Source organism: Haemaphysalis longicornis, unplaced genomic scaffold, assembly GCF_048455015.1.
Source record: "Haemaphysalis longicornis isolate Haplotype H1 unplaced genomic scaffold, Haemaphysalis longicornis Haplotype H1 scaffold_3, whole genome shotgun sequence".
Taxonomy (NCBI): domain Eukaryota; kingdom Metazoa; phylum Arthropoda; class Arachnida; order Ixodida; family Ixodidae; genus Haemaphysalis; species Haemaphysalis longicornis.
In genome coordinates, this window is record NW_027526335.1 from 44640059 (window position 1) to 44666348 (window position 26290).

The 26290-nt window shown below is 50.6% G+C and overlaps 1 protein-coding gene across 2 annotated transcripts in view; it reads left to right on the forward strand.

Annotated features, from left to right (window-relative positions):
• Window positions 1-26290, forward strand: part of Shrm (shroom) — a 495848-nt gene that overhangs the window by 120062 nt on the left and 349496 nt on the right. Inside the window, exon 1 of one of the 2 annotated variants that reach the window (XM_077703031.1) lies at window positions 4722-5581. The exons of the other annotated variant lie outside the window; for it this stretch is intronic. Within the exon in view, the coding sequence (XP_077559157.1) occupies window positions 5535-5581 (47 nt within the window). The 5' untranslated portion in view covers window positions 4722-5534. Of the gene's footprint in view, window positions 1-4721; window positions 5582-26290 lie in introns of those variants that run through there. 2 annotated transcript variants of the gene reach the window in all.

Below are 26290 nucleotides of genomic sequence, written 5' to 3' on the forward strand. Positions count from 1 at the left end.
AGAACGATGCTGCAGGTCTGTCGATTTTTTTTGTTGGTATACTTTTCGGCCACTATAGGCAAAGTTTAAATCCGGCTTCGGTGTGCGTCGAAGTGCAGTGTAAGCAGCCTGGAAATGGTTCAGGTAGTATTTACATGTCGGCCATTTTCATTGGATTGACCGAAGGTTCGTGCAGCACGCTGTTGCGCATAAAACGCATGCGCAGGTAACTTTTATTCTCTCGCTCATCGCACTGTGTAGTAATAGTTAAGTGCTTAATGCGCGTTCTCAATACAAAACCCCAGCTCCTGCGGGCAGCTTGCACACACTTTAAACAAAGTTGAGAAATTTAAGAGCACCGCACGATGGATTTTTAAGCGCTGCGGACCCAGGGTCACATTCTCCTATTCCGGCCTGCAAACATACACAAGGAAAGCCTATTCCTCCAACGTGGGCTCGCAGGTAGCGACAACAAGAGCGAAATTTAGCTCTGTGACAGGCACATTATTATCGTGCGGGCCGTTGCGGGCAAAGCAGTAGCACCTTCTTAACATATTCTGGTCTTTTGAAGTGCCCCCCGTTCTCCTCGTCTTGTAGCGTGCCGAATGACTGACCAGTGCTCATGCATGCCTGAAAGCACGACCTCTTCCTGCCAGGCCGGCGACTTGGCATGGTCCGTGCGCCACCTCGCATCGGTTCTCTTTGGCTCGGCTTTTGGACATGTTCGCTCCCGTTTCCTCGACCGCCCTCAGGGCACACGACAACGGCCGCAGTGTGAACGATTGCCGGCTTCTCCGCTCGCCGTTGTTAGGCGCCATATTTATTCATGCTATTCATGTATACCCGACGCGCTGCCACCCGCGTTCTGAGCGAACGCCTGCGCGAATACGGCGAACGAAGCGCGACGCCAGGAGAGGGGGAGCTGTCGGAACGGAAGGAGGTTGGAGAGGGGCAAGGAGAGAGAGGCAACGGCAGCGCTGATCGGGTGGACTACGGCATAACGATGAGCAAGTTGAGGCAACACGGGCAGTAATTCGTCTGGCTGACACGGAAGCGGTCTGGTCGGAAGCCCGACGTATTCCCGAAACGCGCGGAGACCCCAGGTCCCCGTCGCGTATATTATTCCGCCGAGTGCGCGGGTCTCCATCATCGGCTCTGGTCACTCCATCTACGGCGCGACCCAGTTTGTTTCGGAACCTTGGGCGGCCGTGCGCGCGCGCGCGTTCCAAACTTCTTTGTAAATACCGGGTTGTGTTTGAATTGCACGTTTCGCGGCGTTCGTCGTTGGCGCGCTGCTGCGAGAGGTGCGCCCTCAAAGCGGCTCCTTTGATGGAATCCAAGTTCAATATAGACGATCATCTATGTATAGACGGATGCTTGCAGGGCGGAGATGTTTCAGTTTCCGGGAAGAAGCAGCATCCAGGAAGCCGAACGGTAAACGAGGGACGTAGTGTCCGGCGGTGTCTGTAATAGGTTCAGTGGAGTTGGGTTTTGAGCGACTTGGTGTATAAAAGATTAGAAACCCCTGCGCAATCACAAGGCACTGAAACACGAAAAAACTACACTGTAACACACCATGTGTCTTTGCGTCTACGGGCCCTTTGTCCCTCTGTAGCGCTTTGGAAACTGTGCTAGTCCGTAATAGGATACTTGGTGCTTTAATTGCACTCGCAGACGCGGCTACATAATACAGATGCCAAGTTAGAGGTAATTTCGGGGCTTCAGATAATTTCAGATATAATTTCAACAGCTTCATTCGCACTTCCGGCTGTGGAGATTACATGATCTACACAGCCGGAAGTGCAATTGAAGCTGTTGCCTGCAAGATTATTTATGGGGATATATGTCTACACAATCATTGCACGTCGTTCTGAGCTCACCCATCTTATCCCTCGGCTAAAACGCGGCACTTGTAGAATTACGTCAATTAAGTTCTCGCGCAAGCGTAGGAAGACCGCCTGCTCTGATCGGCCCACTCTAGACTGGTTCACGAACACATGCAGGAGGCACGGGCAGCACCTCGCTGATTTCGAAGTTCCCGCGCTCCGCTAACCCTCTGTCTGACGCTGCGTTTCAAAAGACAACCTTTCCCGGCCTTTTCTTTCTTAATATTACAAATTTAGGCTTCTCTCTCGCGCCTCACTTCCTGTTTACACTAATACGAAAGCGAATTCGCGCACCCTCGTCAACTAAAGAAAGGACGAAATGCGAGCAGAACACTCGTAATCGACTGTTTTTCGTGTCGTGAACTGATTACGCAAGAATAGAGAGAGAGAAAAAAAAGCATGTTTAAAGCACTTGATGGGAGCAGAACTGCCTCGTGGCTTCTTCTACCTAGACCTGCACGGCACCCTGAATATACCTCGAAAAAAAAAAAGAAAAGGAAAAGGAAGCGAGAGAGAAGAGACAAAAAACAAAACCGAGGCCGAAGAAGTAAAGGCAGCTCGGCATCCCCCGAGCTTGCTTTGGACGTGGCCGCGGGATAATCCGACCACACCGGCCGTGAATACAGTGGAGGAATTTCTTTTCAGCGAACCACTCTTGAGCCACGTGTTGGGCCCTGTTGGTCTTTGGGGGGAGGCGGCCGTTTGATGCTCTGCGCGCCGGGGCCGAGGTACTTGCGCTACGCGGAGTTGCCGTGTTTGCGTTGTCAACTCCCTGGCCATGCCGGGCCCCGGAGCTCTGTTTGCTAGCCAAAGCCTTTTACCCTCTGCCACTGCTCAGTGCTCACCCTTCGAGTTAAGTAATCTTTTTTTGGTTCTAGCAAGTTAAAAAAAAAAAAAAACGTTCGTAGGCATTAGCGGCTTACTTGCCCTTCAGTGTTGGTTGATGGGATTTAATGCGACCGCAAATAAAGCATCTCTCCCTCTTTGTCTCTATGGGATTTCACACTTCGGTTTGGGACCATTGGGTTGGGGTGTTGTGCGGCTTTAGCTACTGGCCCATAGGCGTCTCGCGTGAAGGCGTTCGGTTAAGTTCAGATCTCTGCTAAGACGAGCGAAACATAGACCACGCTGTGCGCCTGTCGGGCTTTCTAAGAACTATCTATATGACCCACCCTGGAAAAGCTGTTGGAGAAGTCACGGGTAGCGCAAATATTTAGGTCGTGACAACCCCAGTTACATACAGTAGGCCCTCATTGTTAGTATCTCCTCCGAACGGGAAACTGTCGTCGTTATAAGCGATACTTCGTTAAAAGCGGTATGAAGTGATCTGTACACACTGTATGGGGGGGGGCAACGAAATACTTCGAATAAAGCGAGTTTTCCAATAAACGATTTCGTTATAACGAGAATGTACTGTATGTATGCCGCACTCACAGAAATGGAGAAGCCTCCGCTCCAGTGGTCGCGGGCTTCACCACACCAAGGCGGTCCCGTTGAGGGGGGATCTTGTCCATTTGCAAAGGCGCGTCCCCCTCTTCCTCTGGGATGGCGGAAAAGGAAAAGCAGCGGCAAAACGGCACCGGCTTCATTGTGAGCCCGGGAATTTCTCCCGCGCGGCCCGTCTGGCCATTGTCTGGCCCGCACTTGCTCCGCGGCCGCTCTTTCCCCACTCACGGGGACGGCTTCCCGGAATGAGCGGCAAAACGGCATTGTACAGCGGCTTCGCTACCGCCTTTACGACGTTCCGACAGGCGGCGAAGAATGCGGAGGTCCAGGACGCACGGAGAACGTTTCAGAGTATTGTTTTTGAGCCTTCCGTTATTCGTGACGCTGGGTGGTTAACTTTAAGGAATCGACTTGGTATACGGTGGAAGCTACACCGCGGTTCGGTCGCCCGGCAAGTTGTGTCGTCTTTCCTGTTGCAGAAAAGTGGTTATAAATAAAAAAAACGTATTTCGGTTTAATGTGTCCCTGAGCTACCCAGACCTTTACAGGCGCGTTATACAACAATAAAAATATTATCGCGCACTTGGGTTACTATTTGATATCATTGACATCGGTTTCCCGATTCGTTACTTGAATTGTTCAACAATCGCGTTCACCAATAGCGTTCTCAGCAACTCCATGTGAACAGTTTTAACTGATAGAAATACGCTACCGGTTTGTTTGGAGAAAATAAACTAATATTTCGCAGCTTGGCAGGCTCTGAGGCTCACATCAGTGCGGGGTTTGGCTTGATTCCAGACTCACACTGCGGTCACTAACCAAACCTACGACATAATAGTAGCAGAATGTCATAGCCAAAGTGATTTGTCATTCAGGAGAAATTATTTCCTCATGTTTATGGTTTAACTTCGTCGTTTTGTATGCCAAGTTGCTACGTAAGTAGTCGGTAAATAGCGCTCATTTACGTTAATGCAAAGACGCAAAGGATTGACAGAATTTTTTTTTTCTGTTACTTTGAAGACGGCATCACCCGCACGATGATGCATCCGTTTCTAGTAAACGCGGTTATTTGTTGCCCGGACGCTAACGCGGTCACTTTGTTCACCTGGGCTGCAGCAAGCGGCTTACAGTGATCGGCAGCATCCTGGTAGAGCGCCCTCAAAGAGGAATTAAGTTTCTTGCGGACACACTTGGGCGACCTTCTGGCGTCCGCGAAAAAGGGGCAAGACCCTCTCGAAGACGCTGCCGGCCCCTCGCTGTCCAGCCCCGAGAAGACCCCCTGGCGGGAGGAGAGCGCCGGTGTTGGCCCCTCACCCGGCGGCGGAGAGGAGACGGTTCCCCGACCGGTATCCCCTTGCCCGCAGCGGCAACAGCCCGTGCACGCCGGCGCCATTGTGGCCGAGTGCAACGGCAGACACCGACCGTCGTGCGTGCGGCCTGTGCTCTCCGGCTGCTGCCACACCGCGGCCATGTAGGGGTCCGCTTCGACGACGGCCAGACGTCCCGAAATCCCCGTTCGCGTACCGGACCTCGCATTCCTCTTGCGAGCCCCTTCGCGAAGTTCTCATCGGTGACAGGTCCGATCCCGCCTTGCCCCGCGGTACCCTCGGCGGGGGCAACAACCAACTCGGAGGCCCGGTCGAGACGCCTCCGGGTTTCCGCCGGCCGTTGACGCGCGCTGTCTGAGCGGTGCTTCCTCGCGGTGCACTCGACGATCCCGTGCCGGAACGGTGTAGTGTTCTGTCGTCGCTACTCGTGCCTGTTTCGCCCAAGACGTGCCGCTTGCTTTTCACCTTGTGACTGGATAAGTGCGCGCCAACCCCGAGCGTCACCACCAACGTGGATTGCAGCAGCCCGTCGACCCGGCCCGTCCCAAGCGCTGTGTTTCAGTGTGCGTTCCCCGTTGCGAACCCCGGAATACGTGCCACGCTCGGCTGTCGAGCGTGCCGCGGAGGGGCCTTTATCGTTCTCCCGGGAAGCGGCAACAGGTGTTGTGCCTGGGCGAAGGCTCCGGAGGCCGTCTCCAGCGGCGTGATTTTCAGTGCGCGTCGCCGCGAGACCCGATGAAGGAGCCCGCGGGCTCTGCCCGAGAGGTCCTCGCGTGTCGCGCTTCCCAAGCCCGGGAAGTGTGACGGCCCGCGATTGACTGAAGGCTACTACGCAGCCCCGGATTTTCCTTCGACCCCGGCCCTCGCTGTGCCGGGGCTCCTTCATGCCCCAACTATGAACGTCCTCAACAGGCTTCTCGGAGCGGCCGCTGGGAAGCAAAAGTAAGCCCCACTGCTTCTGCATTTCGCCTGTTGTGGCACAACAGCTGCGTCTCTGCTCAGTTCGCACGAGCTTTCGTCTCGCACGTCCGCGATTCCGTTTTACACGTCCCTTCGACAGGGAAACGTTTCTCTCCAAGGCAGTATATCACTATGTCGGAGCAATGCCGAGCTGAGGTAATCAAGACGGAGAATTGCACACCCCTATAGATTCTCTCACGGGCGGTCTGAGATGTGAGCTTAGACACACGCGCGATAGAGAGAGAGAGAAAAAAAAAACGGGCAGTAATGATGCATGGTTGAGGTTTTGCGAGCCATTGATCATAAAAATGGCCACTGTGTCACTGCTGGTACCCGACACGCTAATAACCCAATCCCTCCGCGGCCGACTACATCAATCACCAGCGCCGGCATTGTTCGCGGTTAGCACGGAGCGCCAATTACTCCGGGCCGAATGCCAGTGACGGAATGCGGCATTCGAAACTGTTTCTACCTGGTAGGTATATCCCGCTGACCGTAATAATCTGGAAACAGGAATTGTTGATTAGTTTAATTTCTTGGTGAAGCGTGTTGTCTTGAATGAGTATTAAAGAGTTCGTAGAATGTTAAAAATTTCGTTACGTGTTCGTTGTCGGAACCTCGCAATTGGAGATGCAGGCATCCCAACCAATGCGAATTAGTTTGACCTTTTATTCCAACTTACAAATCTGTTGGGGCCGTCAGCTCGTATAAACACTCAGCTATCCTGCGCCCTTGAATGTGTGAAGGAAACTTTTCTAATCTAACCCCTTCGATACAGGGGCCTATCCAGCGTGCTGGCTTATGGGACTTCAGCCCCTTGCGAACTCTAGACCAATAAATGTCTCTCGATTTTCGGAATCAATGCGGGGAATTTTTTGTTTAAAGTTTTCCTAGGTTTAGAATGTCAAAAATTTTCACCCCAAACCCAGTGCACCTTGACACGTGTCATAGTTTCGTTTTATTTATTTTCTTAGAATGTACACATCCAGCGGCGTTTCAGCCGTTTTCTAAATTGGTTGCTACGCCAACACAAGTTTAATTGGCGCTTGAGGTTATGTGAGGTTATGTGCCTTGGCGCTTTAGTGTATGCGAAATCAATAAATAAAATAAATAAATAAAAGCTGGCTTACCCTTTCACGCCGTGGTGTAGGGCTATGGCTTTCAAATTTACAGGGGCTTGTCGATTGAACGGACATTTAACCGCCGATTTACATCCTCGCAAACTTCTTCTTTCCCCTTTCTTTTAGTAGCACTTCTGGCAAGAAAATTTAAAAATTTGCCTAAATAATTTCGACATTATTCCAATTTATTCCCCCAAAAGCGCCTGGAAGTTTATGCGCTCTTTTAACCATTGCAAGAAGGCGATATATTTGTTACGCAACCTGCTTGCAGTGCCAGTTTTTCGCCAGTGAGCACCAGCTCGGTGCTAGCGTTTGGTTGTACTCCGAAATTTTTTCCCATTGGACGAGTTTGGCAACTTACAAAATTTCCCCCGAAAACCAAGTTTCTTTCTCGGGGCCGTTTGATTTAACTGGCGTTTCGCAATCGCAGCCAGGTTCAAAACATCAGTTGTCAATCATGTGGTGTTGCAACAGGCGAGGTTCCGTAAATTCTCTCGGAATAATTTGTCGCTCCAACGATCCAACTGTAAATGTAATTTATTTGTGTGCGGGGGCGAGGGCAGACGTAAAATGACCCCGAGCCACCCTAAATTCATTTTTCCGGGCTAATCATGCTTTTTGGCTTTGCACAACCATAGCTGCATATCCGGCGGTGCACCTGGGTGTTCGACTTCGCAGCCCTTTGAGCTTTCCCAGATTTCACCAGCGGCTGTTTAGTCGGCTGCACATTACACAAAGCAGTACAGTCGATCCTCCTTATAACGAAGAAGTACCGGGACAGCAAATTAGTTCGTTATATCCGATATTCGTTGTAACAGTATAGGTAAAATCGGCTCCAACCAATCAGAAATCTGGATCGCGCAAAAATACTTAACATCAAAATGCGCTTTTTTAGGATTCGAATCCTCTACAAACAAGGTAACCCTTACCTTTCCCCATGTTGCATTTCAACCTCAATGAACAGGAACACGAGTTCGTGAAAGTACCACAGAACAAAGCTCACTTGACAAAACAGGCCTGATTTCTTATTTATTTGATGAAGGATGTGATCTTCGTCTGGTGGGTACTCACAGCACTGAGTAGGATGAAGTTTTCCACAGTGCCCACTAACAAAAGGGCCTTTATACTACTAGTTTCGGACGACGTTTTTTTTTTTTTTTTCGTGCATGTTTTGAGACTCCTGGTCAAATGTTGCTTCGTTATATCCGATATCACGCACGGCTCTCACGGTTTCAGTTTCGTTATAATAAGATAAACGTCATTGAAATAAAGCGTGACCAACCAAAGTTGGAATTGAGCTCGCTATAGCCGATAATTCGTTATATCCGTGCTCGTTATAACGAGGTTCAACTGTGCACTCTTTCCAGCGTAATTTATGCGCATGAACAATCCCGCGCTAAGCAACTTAAGATGTAAATCTTCTTCATTTCTTCTTCGAAGGACCAGAATTTTGTGATATTGCGGCGACACGGGAAAAATGAAGTCCTTAGGCGGACGTTAATAGGTGCAGCTTAAAATAATCAGCGCTGCCCCTGTTACAAAGTAATGTAAATATAAATCAGTCTGTTGTCCTGCATTTTCGACGCACAGTTGGTATCTCTTTAAGACTGAGGTGGAGGGGAGCTGCTGCAGGATAATTTGATCACGACGCGGTCGCGCACGGCTGCTTCCTTACACGATGAACGTTGTTGGTGACACGCGAGCAGCAATTTCGGGGAACTGGATCGTAACGGTGTAACAAGTCCAAGCTTATGGGGCTTTCCGGCATCTGCCTTCAGTATACGCCGTCCTGGCTTATAATTTGACTTCGGGGCCACCAAACGTAGCCTTAGAGGTGTCGTAGCGAAGTAAGCTACCATCGGTGTCAGAACCACGCTCCTCATAGAAGCGCGTTGGTTCGGTTGACACACTCGCGGACGTGACGAAGAGGCGATTCACGCGATACGTGCCCGTGCTGCTGCTAGCCGGAGCTTCCCCGTCTCCTCCTCGCGCGACGGAACTACCGGCAGTGCCTCACATCTTTACATAATGTTTTTCCTGGTATGAGTCGGGCGCCGCATAATTTTCCGCGATCCCGAAAGGCTGCTGCTGCGGCGCCTCCCCTCTTCCTCGGCGGCGAGCGGTGCGTATCTGATTGCGCCGCTGGCCCGGCTCTCCGATGATGGCACGGCGGCTGACCAAGAGAAAAAGAGCACGCGTGTACGGTATAAATATGGCACGCGAAGAGGCATGGCCGGCAGCTTATTATGGCGCTTCCGTCGCCCGCTGCGAAACTACTGCGGCTCGGGGGAGATGTTATGTGTGCCGGGCCGACCGGGCTATCTTCAGCTCCTTCTGGGCGCTCGAGCCGCCGGCCAACCCTTTGCGTCGAGTGGGCGAGCGGTAATCGCGGTGGGAGACGAGGAAGACCTCGGTCGCGACGAAATTGCACGCCGTGCCCGATGTCGCGGGGTCGACTCCCGGGCGGGAAAATGTGGGATGTGAGGGGACTGCGTGATGGGGGGGGGGGGGGGGCGGGGATTTGAATGACGCGTCGTGGTCAAAATATTTATGTTCTGGGGACATCCAGAGCGAGAACCACCTGTAGGAGAAGCTTTGACACATTAAGCTGACCGTTTGAACGTGTACATAGCTGTCAACTTTTCTGGACTCACTCCGCTGCAGTTTTGGCGACGTGTTACGATGTTAAAAATCGCGATGTAAGTCTTTGCCCACGACCCAGTTTATTGGAACAAAAATTAACCATTACCACAAGCAATTTAGGAGCGTTGAGCGCTCAGAATGTCAAAACAAATGTACTAAGAAAACATCAGGGCCGAACACATCCGCTTGTGGTGTGTGTGTGTGTGTGTGTTTGTGTGTGTGTGTGTAGGGAGGGGGGGGAGGAGGGAGGGTAATAAAATAAATATTTTGTGGAACGGGGACACTACGTAGCCAATGGGGCGAAAGAAACGGTTCTGAATTAAGGGTAAGGCTCCCTTACAATTTTAATGAGCGCATTCAAAACGGTGTAGCGTTTGGTAGCTGGCGACTCGTTTGCACCGCGCATTTCTGAAGAACGTAGGCAGCTACATACGTGTCACATCTTCATTCCATGTCGCCCTCCTGGCCACTATTTCGCACAAGGCTACGTTGGATCCACCTTTATTCCAACCCTGTCAGGAACAGGTGGAACAAGTGGTCGGGATCGTGAACTGTCACCGTAAACCTCTTAATTTGTTTCCTTTTGCGCTTCGTTTTCTAATATGTGTGCGTCTCTAAAGCTTCACTAACAGGGATACTTTAACACATATCTTGTTTGGTTTCTCTACTAAAACGATATCATAACCTTGCGCGGTTTTATGTCTGTGTGAATAGTATACATTATTCGGAAAGTAGTTGTGAAGCATTCATAATTCGCGTTCGCTCCAGGGCTTTCCGGGCCGCGATCTCAAATGTATGGGCTTGTATACGGGGAAGCGTATGATTCGACAAACCGGCTTCAACTCACGTTCTCATAATGCGTATCTTGAAACAAATTACGCCTCCTGTTTCTGCCCAGACGTGTTCATGAGCGTGTCGATATTCGAGTCTTTCCGGTTAATACTGATTTCAGGTAGAGTTGTTATTACTAAGCGTACCTCATACCATCTGACCATGTGCCTACCTTATGCTGGTAAAAAAAAAGCGGAGAAAAAGGTTCTAGGGTCTTTAATAATAAAATTTCCTTTATTTAAAGGGATCCTGCGACACTTTTTTAAACTTTTTTTTTAATCTTCAATGCTTGCAGAACGTAGTAACCCACACACCCAGTACTTACATTAGGGGGTCACGAAGTACCTCAGCCAAAAATAACTGATCTATGCCCATCAGATAACTTAGAAACTCGCTCAAAAGAGTTTTCTCTCTTTCCCGGTCTTGGCGTGCTTCGACCGCCGGAATGACGTCACTGAGGCCATGTAGCGGCTATTGGCCGGATTCCTTTCTGTTGCAGCAATGAACGCATTCGGTGGCCACTTAAAAAATCGCCACAAAAACAAAGCAGAAACGGAAGGCGAATCTGCTTCGTCGAGTAAATCACGCAGTGCCGCTCCATGCTGGCGATAACTGTAGCTCTCGCAGTGCTTCCAGGTGTGACGGAAAGAGTGAAAGCGCTTATCGAAAGTGTCGCAGAGTCCCTTCAAAAAAATTCCGTCAACCGCCTCCACATTCTCCACTCAGGCAAACATCTACATCAAACCAAATACACGTATAGGGACGTAAGTGCGAAGACGAGCGTACAGAAAGAATGATTCTTCTTTATCCGAAAACTCCTAATTAGGAGTTTCTATCAACTTTTATTATGGGTGCTTTTTTGTTGTTATTTTCCGCTTCAATCACTATTGACACCATGCAGAGGCACCGCATCATTGTGACGTCGTGTTGTGAAGTAAGTCTAAAACCACCACGAGTGCGTTTGTTGCATCTTTGAGGCTTCCTTCACAGATGTTTACTCCATTTATTTACAGAAAAAAATTAAGGTAATTGCGTGAGGTCGACTGCTATTTCCGAGTACGACGCAGGCGTTTCGAGTCGAGCCGAATAAAATTTTGCAGCGCTGACTACATCACTTGTGCTGCCGCGGCGTTGTCAGGTGTATCTGACCGCACGGACAGACTTTTGTAGCGTAAGCTACACTGGCCGCGGTTGAGCAGTTTCGCGTGGGCCGTGAAGGGCCGTACTGCGCAAGCGCGAAGAGCATGAGATTGGATTGGATTGGATTGGCTTGGCTTGACTTGGATTGGATTTGGGTTGGATTGGAATAAATTGGACTGTATTGGAAATCCAATCCAATTTTAGTGCGGGTGTGTAGAGATTTGGGTCTCCACATTCGCCAGTCTGCGCATTCTAGAGGGATGACGTCATAGCCGCGGCAGACGCACTGGCGCCGGCAACGTTAATAGATCTATAAACGTTGGGCGCCGGCGCGTGCCCAGCTGTCGGCTCCGTTGCGCAGTAGCCAAGTCTGTCTCTGCGCCGGAGCCGCTTGATAGCCGTTTCGCCTGGCTCCTGGAGAGCCGTGCTACTCATGCGCGAGGAGCACTGACTGGACTGGACTGTATTGGATTGGATTGAAAATCGTTTTAGCAGCAGTAAGCACGATAATCAGCTAATCCTAGACAACCACGAAACCTAAGAATAACCAGCTGAACCTTCGCTCGCGCTACGTATATACTGGCATAGCCGAGCTAAGCCACTGCTTTTTTTTTTTCTGCGCGCCCGTGTTGCAACTGCAAGATTAAAAATACTTGCTCCCATGTGATAATTACAGGTGTGGAGGCCACGTTAGTGTGCGTGTAACGAAATCGCAGAACACGCGTCCCGGCGCACGCTTTTTTTTTTTTTTTTTCTGTGGGTGTTTCGGGAAGCAGCAGCTTTGGTTGCAGCTTTTTCACCCTTCCTATAGAAAATAGACGTCTAAAAGCGCGAACACTTGCTACCGTAGAAACTATTTGACTAATGTTCGTTTGGTTTAAAGCAAGCCATGACATGGTGCCTTTTGGAAGCGTCGTTTCAACGTGGGCTTACGAATATTCCACATTGTGTTCAGATAGCGAAAATCGCGAGATTCGGCGATCTCTTTGAATGTGCAACACGAAGACGCCAAGTGAAACATTTTCGGCATTAATGGTTACAGTTCGCAGAACCATAGCAGAGCTATGGTATGATTACAACTTACACAACTATGAGTGCCGTGTAATGGCGCATAATAGCAATGCTCCAAGTGTCGTGCGGTCCCTCAGTAATATGCAATAAAGATCACTTCCACATCTCGAATCAGGAAGAAACGAAAAGACAAAAAACGCCCGAAGCTGCCTTTGAGGTGTATCACGGCTCCTCATTGAATAAGGCTAAATGCATGCCAGTGTCAAGTCCAAGCTAGGTGACCTGCCCAATTGTGAAGCTCCACGTTATGCAATGAAATCTTGGTCTATGTGATGCACATTCATGAGACTACCAGAGGGAAGCAACCTGCATGCCCCCATATCGCTCATTCTCAATCTTGTCTTTTTTGAAAGGCGCATCTGGCAGCAACGTTGAAAGTGTCCCTTGTTCGTTGGCATTTCCGCTCATTTTTATTTCGCACTTAAGTAGACGCAGGGCCTTATCTTTTCGAGATGGGGTTTGCGTGGGGGCGGCGGGTTTTCTGAAAGCGAAGGAGAATCCTGGGAAAAAGGGCGCCATTGTAAGATAACAAATGTTTCTTCTTCGAAGGAAAACACAAGGATCGAGGTGTTTTCGCGAGCCTCGCTTGGCATGTTTACAGCTCGTCCGCCTTTTCCTCCCATTAGTCGTCCTGTCGAGATAAAGCAGCGAGAGAGGCCGTGGAAACGGCGAGTGTCTCTTTCGCACGGCTCAGTTTCAATAATGCGCCACCAGGACATAGAGCCCGCGCTAGAAACTCGCAAATAAACGCATACACGGTGTGTACACGCGGTGGGTCTTGATCTATGGTCGTTGCGTTGCAACCGTTTGTCTTTTTACTTTTCTCCTTTTAGCGCCCGCTCCTTTCTATTTTCCCGCTGTGTAAGGTCGGCGCTATAGAACAGGTAATTTATGGAATCACGCGCTTTATTTCTTCGTATGCTGAAAGAACGAAAGAAAAAGAAGGGAGAGACGGAAAAGAAGGAAATCCGCGTATACGCGCGCTCTGACAAATGGGGTACCTCGGAGGACGGGAACAAGAGCGCATTATCTGCATTCCCTCGCTACGTGCTCGCCGATATAGTGTATGCAAGCTCGGAAATGCCCGCGCGGGTAATGACGCCCAGTGTCGGCGGTAATGCGGATATCAGCTCGGCTATCGATCTTTAACCGCGCGACGGAGCGGGCTGGGCCGGTGTCATTATTAACGGGGCCCGGAGGACAAGGAAGGCGTCGATGTTGATCGAAAAACGAGCAAATTGTATTCACTCCCGTCCGCGCGCTCTCTCGCCGCAGTGCATAGATCCTTGGCAAGAATCCAACGTAGAGCTTAACGAAACGAACAAATCTTGGCTCTGCTTGAATTTGAAGCTTAAAAACGCGTGTGTTCACTCCGGGCCCTTTACGGGTCCTTACTATGTGTCTTTTTTAAATTTTTATTGCATACGTTTCACGTTTCCTGTAACACGATATCATGCAGATCTCGGCAGGAGACAGGTTTAAAGTGCGTAATTTGTGTTGGCGCATGTGAGCTCGACAGAACGTCGTTCGTTCGTTTAGGCTGTATTTTTATCAGCGACCCGCCGTGGTGGATCAGTGGCTAAGGCGTTGCGCTGCTGAGCACGAGGTCGCGGGTTCGATTCCCGGCCGCGGCGGCCGCTTTTCTGATGGAGGCGAAAAGCAAAAACGCCCGTGTGTACGAGATTTCGGCGCACGTTAAAGATCCCCGGGTGGTCAAAATTAATCCGGAGCCCCCCACTACGGCGCGCCTCATCGCCTGCGTTGCGTCGGCGCGTTGAACCCTACAATCAATCAATCAATCAATCATTTTTATCAGCGTGTCTAGACGTAATCAAGTTGGATTGCAGTAATGTGACGTTTGTATGATCAAACCTTGAACAACGTATTAGTGGTAGTAATAAACCGGGTAGGTGGCACCTTTTGTCCGGGATGCCATGGGACCTTGTCGTTGGCCTCGCCCCATCCACCAGCCATAGTTGGCCCTCAAGGTCGGAGCTGGCCATCTCGATCTCCCACAACTCTTTGCTGGGTTGCAACGAAAAAAAATATTGTCCGATTTGAGCTATGGAGCAACGATAGAGAGTTCCCGACATTTTATCTCGCGTAAAGGTGCTCAAACACCGGACATTTTTAAATGAAATCTAATACAAATATTCAAGAAAACTGGCTTCACATTTCGTGTCTAATATGCCTATTCCCCCAAAAGCCTATTAGAGACAGTGAGAAGCGGAGGGAGCGAGGTGGCTGCCATTGGTAATCTAGAACGTTCAAAACAGCCGTTAACAATAGGAGGTGTATGCAAATAAAATCTCTTCAACTGGGTAGTAATCGAGAAAAAAATATACTGGGTAAGTTTGAGCCGCATGATTATGACCATGAACAACAACCGAGCGATGAAAATGCGTGTAACTTGACGCCCGTTAGTCCTTCATTTTATTATTTTAATGTTAAATGCCGTTTTTTTTATTGCCCGATTGCGAATGGAGCTTCACAACAATTAGCATTTGATTACGACTGCAAACGGGATATCTTCCAGGCAATTATTTGGTTAGCAGCTCCGCAACTGTAGATATACTGAGAAAACGAACGCTTGTACCTTCGTAGCATGTCAATCAAGAAGTCACTGCAAGATGTGTGGATAAAAGATGATACGCAGTTGCCGATGGATGCCGGACATAAACTCAAGCGATAAAGGTATTTCATATCTGACGAAGCTTGACGCACACCGCCACGTAGCATCGCGATCCAGTGTCAAGAACCGTGATTTTGAGTTTACTTGCTCTGATATAATAACTTACTGTTAGCGTTCAAATTCTTGGTAGAGCCCGTAGGATGTTATGTGCGTTCGAAGCGCTCTGCTTGTGAAGACATCGATGTATTTTATTGTGTCGACATGCTTACATAGAGCGTTCTGAGTCATGAAACAGGGTGTGAACCCAAGCCAATACGGCTCCAAGCGAAAATGAGTGTTGGGAGATATGTACATCACGTCACAGCATTCACACTGCCATTGCTATCATCATCATGGTGATTTCTTTACTAAGACGAGAAGGAGGAGCAGAATTATTTGTTTCATATAAGATCTCCATCATGCCCCTCCACGCAAGTTCAGCCCCTCGAACTTGGATTTTCCTTATTATGGATGTGCTTGCAGCAAAACAATCTTCACAGGAATGCTTAGTATCTAACGGCGGACGGCACTAAATCGTGGTAGCCGGCCATACAGAGCCGCATAGCTGCTATAATAAATGAAGCAAAAATTTGGCATGATGAATGCAGGCGTTACAAAGAATACAAAATCGAGGGGTACTCATATAAAGCGCGAACCAACGTGTGGTTCCGATGAACAGCGACATCCGCATGGCTGCGTGGTACCCACTCTCTCGCTGCCTCCTGTAATCCCGCGTGACCACTATGCGGTGAACAAATTGGCCATAAATGAATATTTCGCGCAACACCGCTGACGAAAGATTTCCTGGGACACTAAATTTTCAGCTGTTTTATTTATACAATTATTTCGCAAGAAATGCACTAGAGTTCATTCACACCGTTCATTTGTGCTGCCTAATTAGTTGGTTACTTTCGCACCTCCTTTATAGTGGGAAAAATAGGTTGTAAAATGTATTGCCAAATCGAGTGTATGATAATTATAAAAATGAGACGGTGTACTTGTCCGCGGAAGCTCCAATATTCAACACTCCTGTAGTCTGCGCCTTCTAGCATATACAAGCAAGAGCGTTTATAATAGATTACCACAAGCGAAGTGCACCACAGAGCTCCGGGATAGAGTCTGGCCAGCTTATGAATAGAGTCTGGCCGGCGATATGATCAACACTTGTTACTAAAAAGTGGTTGGTTTCCCTGTCATAGGAATCGGTAAAACACGAAAGTGAAATGTGCAGCGAAATCTGCAGCTGAGCATGATTTGCTGGTCGGTGGCTGTCTTGTGGGTGTGCTTGGCGAGCGACCTCCTGTTGGCGGGTCGCTTCGGCAAAAGTGTACTGGCGTCATTTCCGTGACGGATATGACGTCAGTGAAATCTTGCAGAATCCCGGCATAAAACACTTTCGCATTAAAATATAAAACCCGAAAACGAACAACCTGAAGTATAGTCTACTCGTTAATACTAAAAGTTGCTTCCCCACAAGAATACCCCGTTGTGCAGAGGTGCACCCTTTACAGGCCGCCTGCTCCGTTGTACTGGCGTCACTTCCGTGGCGGATATGACGTAAGTCAAATCTTCGTGAATCCCGGAAGAAAACACTTTCGTGTTAAAAACGGAGCCGCCGGTACGGTCCTCACAGTATACATGCGCAATCGAGCACACTTAAGTACGAAGGTCGGTCTTTAGCCGATAATGAACAAGTACCAACTTCATTAGAATTTGTGTGAACGGCATTTGGTTCACACGAAGTGCACCGAAACGTGCAGCGCTAAAGACATCCGTGCACTTCGTCCCCCAGCTCTAAAAAAAATAACGCCCCTGCGAGCATAGAATCGAAGCCATGACCTCGCGCTCAGCAGCAGCAGTAGCAGGCCCAAGCCGATTCCGCGGGGCGTCTTTTAAATGACCGTCTTCATGAAGTAGAAAAGCGCATGCGGCGCGACGGACCAGCACGGGTGGTTCGTGCTGCGGGGTATAGGTGCACGTTAAGAGCGCGGAGGGGACGGGCTCGGCCTGGGAACCACGCGGGGTCACGAATGCGGCTATAGCTAGCCGACCGTTTCACGCCGCTGCCCATTGCCGCCGATAGCGACGCCTCCCAGACGCTGCTCCAACCGCGCCATTGTCGGCGCCATGCTTGCGCGGTAAAACAAAAAGGGATGCGCGCTTCCACGGCCGGACGTGGTCGTTGCTCGCCACTGGAAACCGGCAATCAAGAAGCCGCCACTGGGGCATGCTTGGGCTGACGGACTTTTTCTCCGTCGTCGGGGACCTTGGGTACGTGACAACACCTGCTGTACCCGCGGCGGGTAATGAGGTACTGGAACGGAGCTGTCGCCCGCTGTCGCAATACCCGAAGGTGACGCGCGCGAAATTTATGAGACTGTAAACGTATGCTTCCACGTTCAAGCATAGCTCGTGTCTAGCTGCTGCCATTTGTTTCTGGGCTGAAGGTATTCCGGTTGGAATGTAGTCCGTACTTAAAAAACCCCTGCAGTGGAGACCAAGGTTCTGCTATAAGAGCTTTCCTTCTTTCTTTCGCGACCGGAAGCACTTCGAAAACTATAGTTATCGCCGACCGAGAACGACAGACCGTGATTTCCTACCGTAGCGAGTACCTTTTTTCAGTCTCTGCATTTCGTTTGTGCGATTTTCTTCAAAGCTGCTATCGAATTATTTTTGTTGGTGCAACCGATAGGGGTCAAATTGCTTGTGTGACGTCACATAGGCACACAAAGCATGCCCGTACTTTAAAGAATGTGGGAAAGGAAGCAAGCCCTTTCGATCGAGTTTCAAGGTTATCTGGTGTGCATAGAGCAGATTTGGCTGGGTTATTTTGCATGTACAGGTGCCGTCATAAGTAATTGGAGCACGGGAGCTGTGGTCGAACTGTATCAGAGCGCCGTGTAGCTGCACCGGCAGTAAATGAAAAGACGTGAACACGCATGCGCGCCTGCCGACGGCGATAGCCCATCTATACCTCTCAAACCACTTTTTAAATTTGGCTTCGAGCATTGCTCGCAGCATAGTGCTCTCGGCGACGGCGCTGATAGCAGAGACGATTCTGGCAGCGTCTCAGGCACACTTCCAGCTGCCGGAGAAGCGGCGCGCTGTCAACGGAATTTGTAGCGAGTTTTTCGTTCAAATATTTTTACGTGTGTACGCTATCAGCGCCATCGCCGAGACCAGTATGCTGCGAACAATGCTTGAAGTCAGGTTAAAAAAAAGGGGTTTGAGAGGTATAGATGGGCTATCGCCGTCGGCAGGCGCGCATGCGTGTTCTCGCCCTTTCATTTACCGCCGGTGCAGCTACACGGTGCTCCGATACAGTTCGGCCACAGCTCCCGTGCTCCAATTACTTGTGACGGCACCTGTACTGCAGTGTAATGCCTTAGCCACTGAGCCACCGCGCCCAGTTACGGCAATCCAGCTAGCGCTGGACTGCCGGTCTAGCTGGAAAGCCGGTCCAGCTAGCGCTGATATCGCCCGTAAAAACGCTATAGATTAGTCACCCTGTTCTGTTATCACGGCAGAGTTGTTTGGCGCATACAATGGATGAGTAGACAGCGCCCTAGAAAATTGTCTAGTGCTGCCTATTGAAAAGACCTGCTTTCAGTTAAAACGACATTTTCAATTTTGTACATTCGCTATAATTAGGCGAAACCGCATAATGCTGATGCTCTTTTGCCCATAGACGTTACAGCGCCAGAGGCTAGCAAATGGTAATACAAACGACCTTTACCCAGTTTCGTGAGCCAATCGTCTTAGCGTCACCGTACTCCCGCTCCTGTTCTTCACTAGCCACCCTGGATCTCCGCGACACAACAAGCGTGTCCACCTAGTCACAGAGCTTTGTGGGAGGAGTGGGTTCTCTGGGTGAAAAGGGGGGCGAGGGTGTAAAAGACGCGAGCCGGAGCGTGACGCGACGTGAGCAGCGGTCATCTGGAACTCGTCTTGGCATCGCTGGCTGCCCGCGCAAAGCTGGTGTCGGCGATGCAGAAAGCAACAGCGTTTCTCCTTTGTTCACCCATTTCTCCACGTCGTAGCAACAGGGTATGAAGAACGGGAGAGGCCGTACAGGCGCCTGACCGAAAGGGAAAATCGCCCTCCTCCTGACTCGTCGCTTTTCGCGAGGAACGCATCATCAGTGTGGATCTCTGCAGCGAAACGCGTCCGTGCGCCACTTCCCCGCCCGACTTGGTCGTTTGTCCGCGGCGTGTGCGACGAAGAGGCGGTGGTGTTCGTCTGTCCCAGCGTCGTGCACGTCGGGCGCTGTTGCCCCGCGGTTCGCGTGCGTGCTCGGGGGGCCGGCCAGGAGAGCGTGAGACCGGAGAATCGAGGTTTCCTCCATTCCCACCTACCCACCACGCAGTCGGTCGTTTCGTCCTTCCCCCGAGCCTCCTGCCTTAACGACCCCGAGTTTTCTCGTCTAGCTGTCGAGGTTACGCGGTCCGGAATTCCGCCAACGAGTGCCCGGCTCTGATGTCACTTTCGTGAAGGAGAAATGGCGTCGAGTATCTGCGGTTCATCCGTCATCTTGAGCGAATTCTGTTGCACAGACCGCGGTGTGGACTGGTGCAGAGAGCGTTTGGTGTGTAGGACACCTGTTGTGTTACCCAGCAAGCTGCGTTTTTTGAAAGTCTAGAAGAAAAAAAAGCGCCCACGCCTTCCATAGAGATGGTTAACCAGCGAAGCTGTAACGTGCGACCCATGCTTACCCGTGTGTTTCGCTCCCTCCGATGCGCCGTTCCCACTTGCCAATATCGGTAAAGGCGAGAGTGGAGCTACGTCATCTATAAGCCCGGCCAATATCTCTCCCCTTACTTTTAACTCGTCTCCTACCTGGTTTCTTCGCGCATGCGTGTTGGGTTGCGCCAGAGGAGTTTTCAGCGTACATAGGACCGGCAGATTTTAGTTCGCCTAGCCGTATAAAGCTTCGCTTTAAAAAAATGGCTCCAATATACGCTGTGAAAGTGGTTCGAAAGCAAAGCTGTAAGCAACACCCACAACAATTGCCCATGCGACGTCACTTGAATTCACACACGTGGCTTTACAAAGAGTGAAATCAGAGATATTCTGCCTGCTGTTACCTGGAATTTGCAGGGGCGGCGTCCCGAACGCAGAAGCGTCGGCCACGTCCGGGCTTGAGCGGCGGACGCCGCCGCTCTAGCCCGGCGTGGGCAGGAAGAAAACGGCGAGGAGTGTCATTCGAAGGACGAGACAGCGGAACCTAGCCATCCTGATGTGCTAGCTCGGGGCTACGTACATCACCGCGCGACACAAGCGCGGAGACCGAAACAATTCGGCATGTGAGCTTATTGATTCCCATTTATACCGATTTAAACTAGTTGGTTTAGGAAGTTTGAGAATTGCGAGAAAGCTGAGGGAACTCTTATAAACGCTATTTATCAGAACCAGTTGCTCCCTTCGCCTTTTGTAATACCTGTTCAAACACAACCGAATTGATATACACCAATTTAGAAAACGGAGTCCCATTCGTGGCAAGCAGTGCGCAAAAGGTAGTATTTGTTTAGCGGCCGGATGTCTGCATGTGGTCTCTACATTTTGTTTTCGTGCCCTGCAAACCAATCTTTAACGTATCTTTGTCGCACGACCACTTAATTCCGTCGTGTCCGGGTTACCCAGGAGGTGCTGTCGAACAATGTAACCAAGCAGTGCGAAGGAAGTGCGCAATGCACGCGAAGCTGCGCCTAAGCAGGCCCAAAACAACCGTCGCTAAAGCAGACGACAAAGCCGGATCGCGCCGATGCGCCTGCCGGCGGTAGCGCGCGGGGAAGGCTGGGTAAATTCGCTGTGCCACCCCTACCCTCATTGGCCGCGTTGGGAGTTTCTTGTCCCTTACGCCACGAAAGAACCGTTGGCTGGTAGAGGCAGAAAGCGTTGCTTTAACACTGGACGTCCTGATCCGCGGCCTGTTTTGTCGACGCGTTCATGCTTTAAGGCAAACGGAGGGGTGCTTCAGTTGAGATGACTAGCGTCGATGGTTACGTGTGATTTCCCCAAAATTTCTTTCGCGGCAAGCACCGGATTCTTTATGCTGGCAAAAAGTTTTCTCTAGACCGGACCCAAATTTCTGGACGTGCCCATTGACATCACAGGTGCTGCCGGGTTATTGGGCATTGGTGTCGGAGCGTGTATTTAATTTAAGAAAATAAATTCAGGTTGCGGCGGTGAATGAAGCAAGAATGCTTAAATGAAAGGCAGCCACGAACTCCCCACAGGACGCAACAGGAGCTGGGTCGTCCCATTACGGAGTATAATTTGAGTCTATACCCGCGCTTTAAAAGGAGTTGTATGGGTGGATCTGATGTGGGTGTAATTGCATGCTACAGATCTACTCTTTTTCTTTTTTTTTCTTAAGAGCCCTTTTTCTTGAGGGCTCTTTTATCGGATGTTGAGGGGTAGCAGGCAGAAAATGTACGCGTCTCATGCGCGGCCTTGCTCGTTTCTTGTCGACATTTTTTGGAGGAAGCGTGAGCGTGGAGCAGGTGGCAGGTGCCTAGCGCAGCAGTGCCAATACCGCTGCGATATATTCGCTTCGGGCATCTGCTGCCGAAGAAGAGCCCTTGAAGAAGACACGTCGGGTGACGGAGAATAGTCGTTTAGCGCGAGCTTGGTGCGTGCATTGCGATCGCGTTTCGATGACGTGCGCGTCCCTTTGTCTGCGCGCAGGGCTCAGTGCAGCGGTGACGATTCTGCGTAGTCCCGTTATACTTTGCTCCGTGGTTTGCCGTTTATTAGTCACTCCGTGCTCTGCCATCGAACTCGTTTCCTGCGCTAACGTAAGATGGCAAGTTGGGCTAGTTGGTGACGATTCAGATTTATGGTGAAAAACAGCGCAAGAAACCCAGGGACGAAAAAAAAAAAAAAAAAAGGTGGGGGTACGGATGGGATGACGCAGTGCGTCGTCCTTTCTTCTTTTTGTTTCTGTGTTTCTTGCGCTGTTTTTCAGAATGAATCTGAATCTTAGGCTAACCACTGGTGCGTTGACCACTGTTTTAACCCGGCATCACGAAAGAATGGATGGAATGGAATGGAATGGAATGGAAAGAATGGAATGAGCATTAATTAGCCTGATGCGTGCCCCGTGACAAGTGAACGTGATGGCACCTGCGTAGAACAGGTGCAGGCAGAGGAGAGCTGTGACTGTGGGCAGCGAAGAAAGACTCAAACACGATGCAGCAGTGGATAAGTCTTTGATAACCGCTGGCTGCCGCCTTCAAATCACGTAAGCAGAGTTAAGTGCCCGGGAAATTTTATTCGTTTATTCTTTGAGTGCGGGAACCGGTATCATGCTTTGATGCTAATAAATTAAACTATGCAAGCAGATGAAAAAAAAAAAAAAAGAACTGCCGCGACAGAAGGGGATGCCAGCTTAGGTTATGTAAACAATATCAAGGCTTGTGCAGATTAGGTCCGCGCTAGAATCGATTGGGTGCGCGGTGCTTCGACGGTGACTCACGGGCCGGAAATCAAGGCGCGCCAGGGGGCGTGTTCTTGGCTGCTTAGACAGGCTTTAAAAGCTAGCCAATTATGCTGGAAGTTGCAGAGCTTGAAATAGCAAGCCCAAGCCTTCTAAATTGCGGATAGAAAACAAAACAGTCGCAACAGTGCGCTTAGAGTATAGGAACGAAAGAGAATCAAGAAAGAGCGACTGAAAGAGGGGGGAGAACACGGCAAAAGGCTGGGAGAGAACGTTTGATCAATGCTCGGCCCGTTCTGTTTTCGCTTCGTTCCAAGGGCAGGCACGGCGGCTATCGGCGAAGGTCGGCCCGTTCACGAGGAACGAAAGGATTCCGAATCTGGCGGCTGCGTTGTCTCGCTGTCTCGTTGTGCCTGCCCTGTAACCGCCCCGGCTTTGTTTCGCGTGGGGACGGAGTCGTCCTTTCATTCTGCGGTCCTGTCTTTGCTGTTTCTCGGGCAGCGCTCGGCCGAGCGGGCGAACGTCCATGGAAGAAGAAGCCCTACAACAAGGGAGCACGCATGGTTGGCAGGCGCCACGCGTGCTTGACTCCGCAGACTAGCCAAGGGTGGGCCCGTGCGCGGCGGTGGTGGCCGGTTATGCGCGGCGTCGATCGCGGTGAAAGATCGCCGGTCTCGTTATCGCCTCGTGCTCGCGCGAGCTCACGTTTCAGCCCGGGGTCACGGCGGCCCTCCCATTGGCGAAATTCTCCATACATCACGCGGCGCGCTGGAGATAGCTAACCTTGAGCGCGCCCACTCGCTATGCAGCTATTCGGCCTGGAGACGCTTCAAAATAGAATGAAGAACCGTTCTCTTCGACAGCCACGCGCGAGCGTTCGAGCCAGAGGTCAGATTGGTAACGGCTATAGGAGGGAGGAGGTTATCGCTTTGCGCAATCTTTGCATACCCACCTAGAAAAGGAACGCAGCTTTTTTTTTTTTTTTTTTTTTTTGCTGTGGGTGAATAGTTGCTTGAGTGCATTATGAACGATGTAGCGGTGCATCTACAATTTCGCCATTTCAGTTCGCGAAGGAAATAGCTGGGAAAAGTGCTGCCTTGTCGCTCCGCCCGGTTCGCAAGGTCGCTGTAAAGCGTGCTGGAAATCGATATGTAGGATATCTATTCGAAGTCGCTCGAGCCAACATTTTTCCTTTGCAAATCGCTGCGCCGCCGCCTGAACAATTAATGGCGTTCACTTTGGTTCCAAAATACCCTTCGCTGGCTTGTTTGGGTGATTAAAGCATTTTGACGGGCTAGTTGGTCTGAAATGATGGAAATAAAATTTGCACTACAAGGACGGGACGACAGAAGAGAACACAGCGCACAGCGCAGACTAACAAACTGTTGATTCCACGCGCATATATACTACTATCAAGTAGACATGTGGAACCAAGAAAAGTTTAAAATACACAACTGAAATCACACACAAAAATTAAAAATAAAAATATTTAAAACGCACACTTTCACCTTGACACATGCAGTCTAAGCCAGAATAGACACCATCAGACACGCGATTTCCTTGCTCAACAAAGCAACACTAATGCAACCATCCCCTGCGCGCACAATTTCACGCGCCTTCTTCAGCTCTAGCAATGTGGCTGAATAGGTTGTTTCTTCTGAAGACTTGCAGCTGTCTTTTTGCTGTAAGTTATTTGTCTGGTGGCACTCACTCACTCACTCACTCACTCACTCACTCACTCACTCACTCACTCACTCACTCACTCACTCACTCACTCAGTCACCTACATACCGACCCACTCACCCACTAACACTCTCTCAGCCACTCACTCAATCACTCACTCACTACTCAATAACTCATTCACTCACTCACCTACATACCGACCCACTCACCCACTAACACTCTCTCAGCCACTCACTCAATCACTCACTCACTACTCAATCACTCATTCACTCACTCACATACATACAGTCACTCAGTCGATTAATCCATTAACCGAGGCACTCGCGTGAGCTTATAACAGGTGCAAGGCACGTTCAGGGAGGCAACAAATGAAATCCTTTAAGTGGTTCGCCTTCTATACAGCGGGCAGCGTGCACTCGCATGCGACGCCCATTAACCGCTCATCGCTCCATTTGGTCTATCGGTGGTGCATGCATAATATACCGACGCTGCGTCTTGGCGTCAGGTGTTGCGTCCTTCACGCACAGGCGCAGGAGAGAGAGAGAGAGAGAGAGAGAGAGAGAGAGAGAGAGAGAGAGAGAGAGAGAGAGAGAGAGAGAGAGAGAGAGAGGAGGGGGGAGGGGGAGGGGGAGGGGGAGGGGGAGGGGGAGGGGGGAGTTTTCTTTACCGGCACAGGGGGAGCTCGACGGACGAGCCTTTGTCTTTAGGTCCAGCGTCTCTCATTCCCAATGGCCTCGCGATTCCCATTGTTCCGTTGTCGTTTCTCCTGTGTCCACATCGTTGTCGTGGCGCGAACTTTAATGCCGGCCCTCGCTGGGGGTGCAGCGCGCGCAGAAGGGTGCCATGTCGCTCTGTGGCAACCTCAAAGAGAGAGCAGGGGACGGTGGCGTTGCGGGAGTCTCCCCAGCGTACGAGCAAACATGACAACACGAAGGACGGTGCGCCGCCGCCGACGACTCGTCGCTTCGCTGTAGGAAGAGGCGGCAAACGTCCCCACGCCCTACGCACTGCCTCGTATTTTTTTTCTCTTCCAGGAAAGAGACCACGCATACTGCACTGTTACTCACCGCTGCATCGCGCAGTGCTTTATTTTACCGCCTCCGCGGTTTCCGCGCGTTTGCTTGTTGCGCTCGCACTTACAAGTTTCCCTGCGCGCTTGCAGGTCCGGGTTGAAAGTGGTACGCAGACTGCGTTAATGCGTGTCATAGGTCCTTCGGTTGTCGCCTTCGAGATAAACAGGCCTCACTGATCTTACGCATTTTGTGATATCCTACCCGAGGAATCGCTAGCTGTCTTTTTCTGTACCCTGCAGCTCTTACGAAACGTTTAGCGTGCGAATGGTGCGGAAGTTCGGCGAACCGGCTTGATGTGGCATGACTTGAAAGGCTTGCCGTCAGGTGAGAGGCGCTGGCCGCCGTGGCGCTCTTTCCGTGCCAGGGTGGGCACCGCGTCGTTACCTCGCCTGGTTTACGCCCTCATGTCCTTCCTGTAGTCGTTGCCCAGCGATAGAACACGCGTGTTCGTGCGGCCTGCGGGCGAAAATTTACGCGCTGCGGGAACGCGCGCGGGACGAGTCTGCCTTGCGAAATTTCCCGCAAAGCGTGTCGCAGTCTTACTGCTGAAAAAAAAAAAAAAAAAAAAAGAAGCTCGACGCGTTCGCGTGAATGACACAACTCGCGGCGTAAGTACTAACCGGGTAATAACGACGGAAGAACAGGTGAAGTTCGTATTCCTGCGACGAACAAAGGGTTAAAAACATGGGTATAATTACAGTGGTTCACCCGAATACAACACAGCTCCGCAGTCCGCCCCTGGCGTTAACGAGCAGCAGACGGCATGTCATTGTCCCAGTGGAGAAGAGGGATGATTAGGACTGCTGCGCCCTTCGTAGAAATCGGGGTCGTGGCTTTGCTGCTCTAGATTTCCGCCTACTTATCCGCCAATGTCACCTCACCAACGTGAGCAGCGAGACGAAGAGGGGGTGGTCCACCGCTGTCTCTTACGTAAAGGGGTGGGGGCACCTAAAAGCTAGGTCTATAACAATGACGATATGACTGTCGCGATGGGGTATCGTAATGTATACGGACGTATAA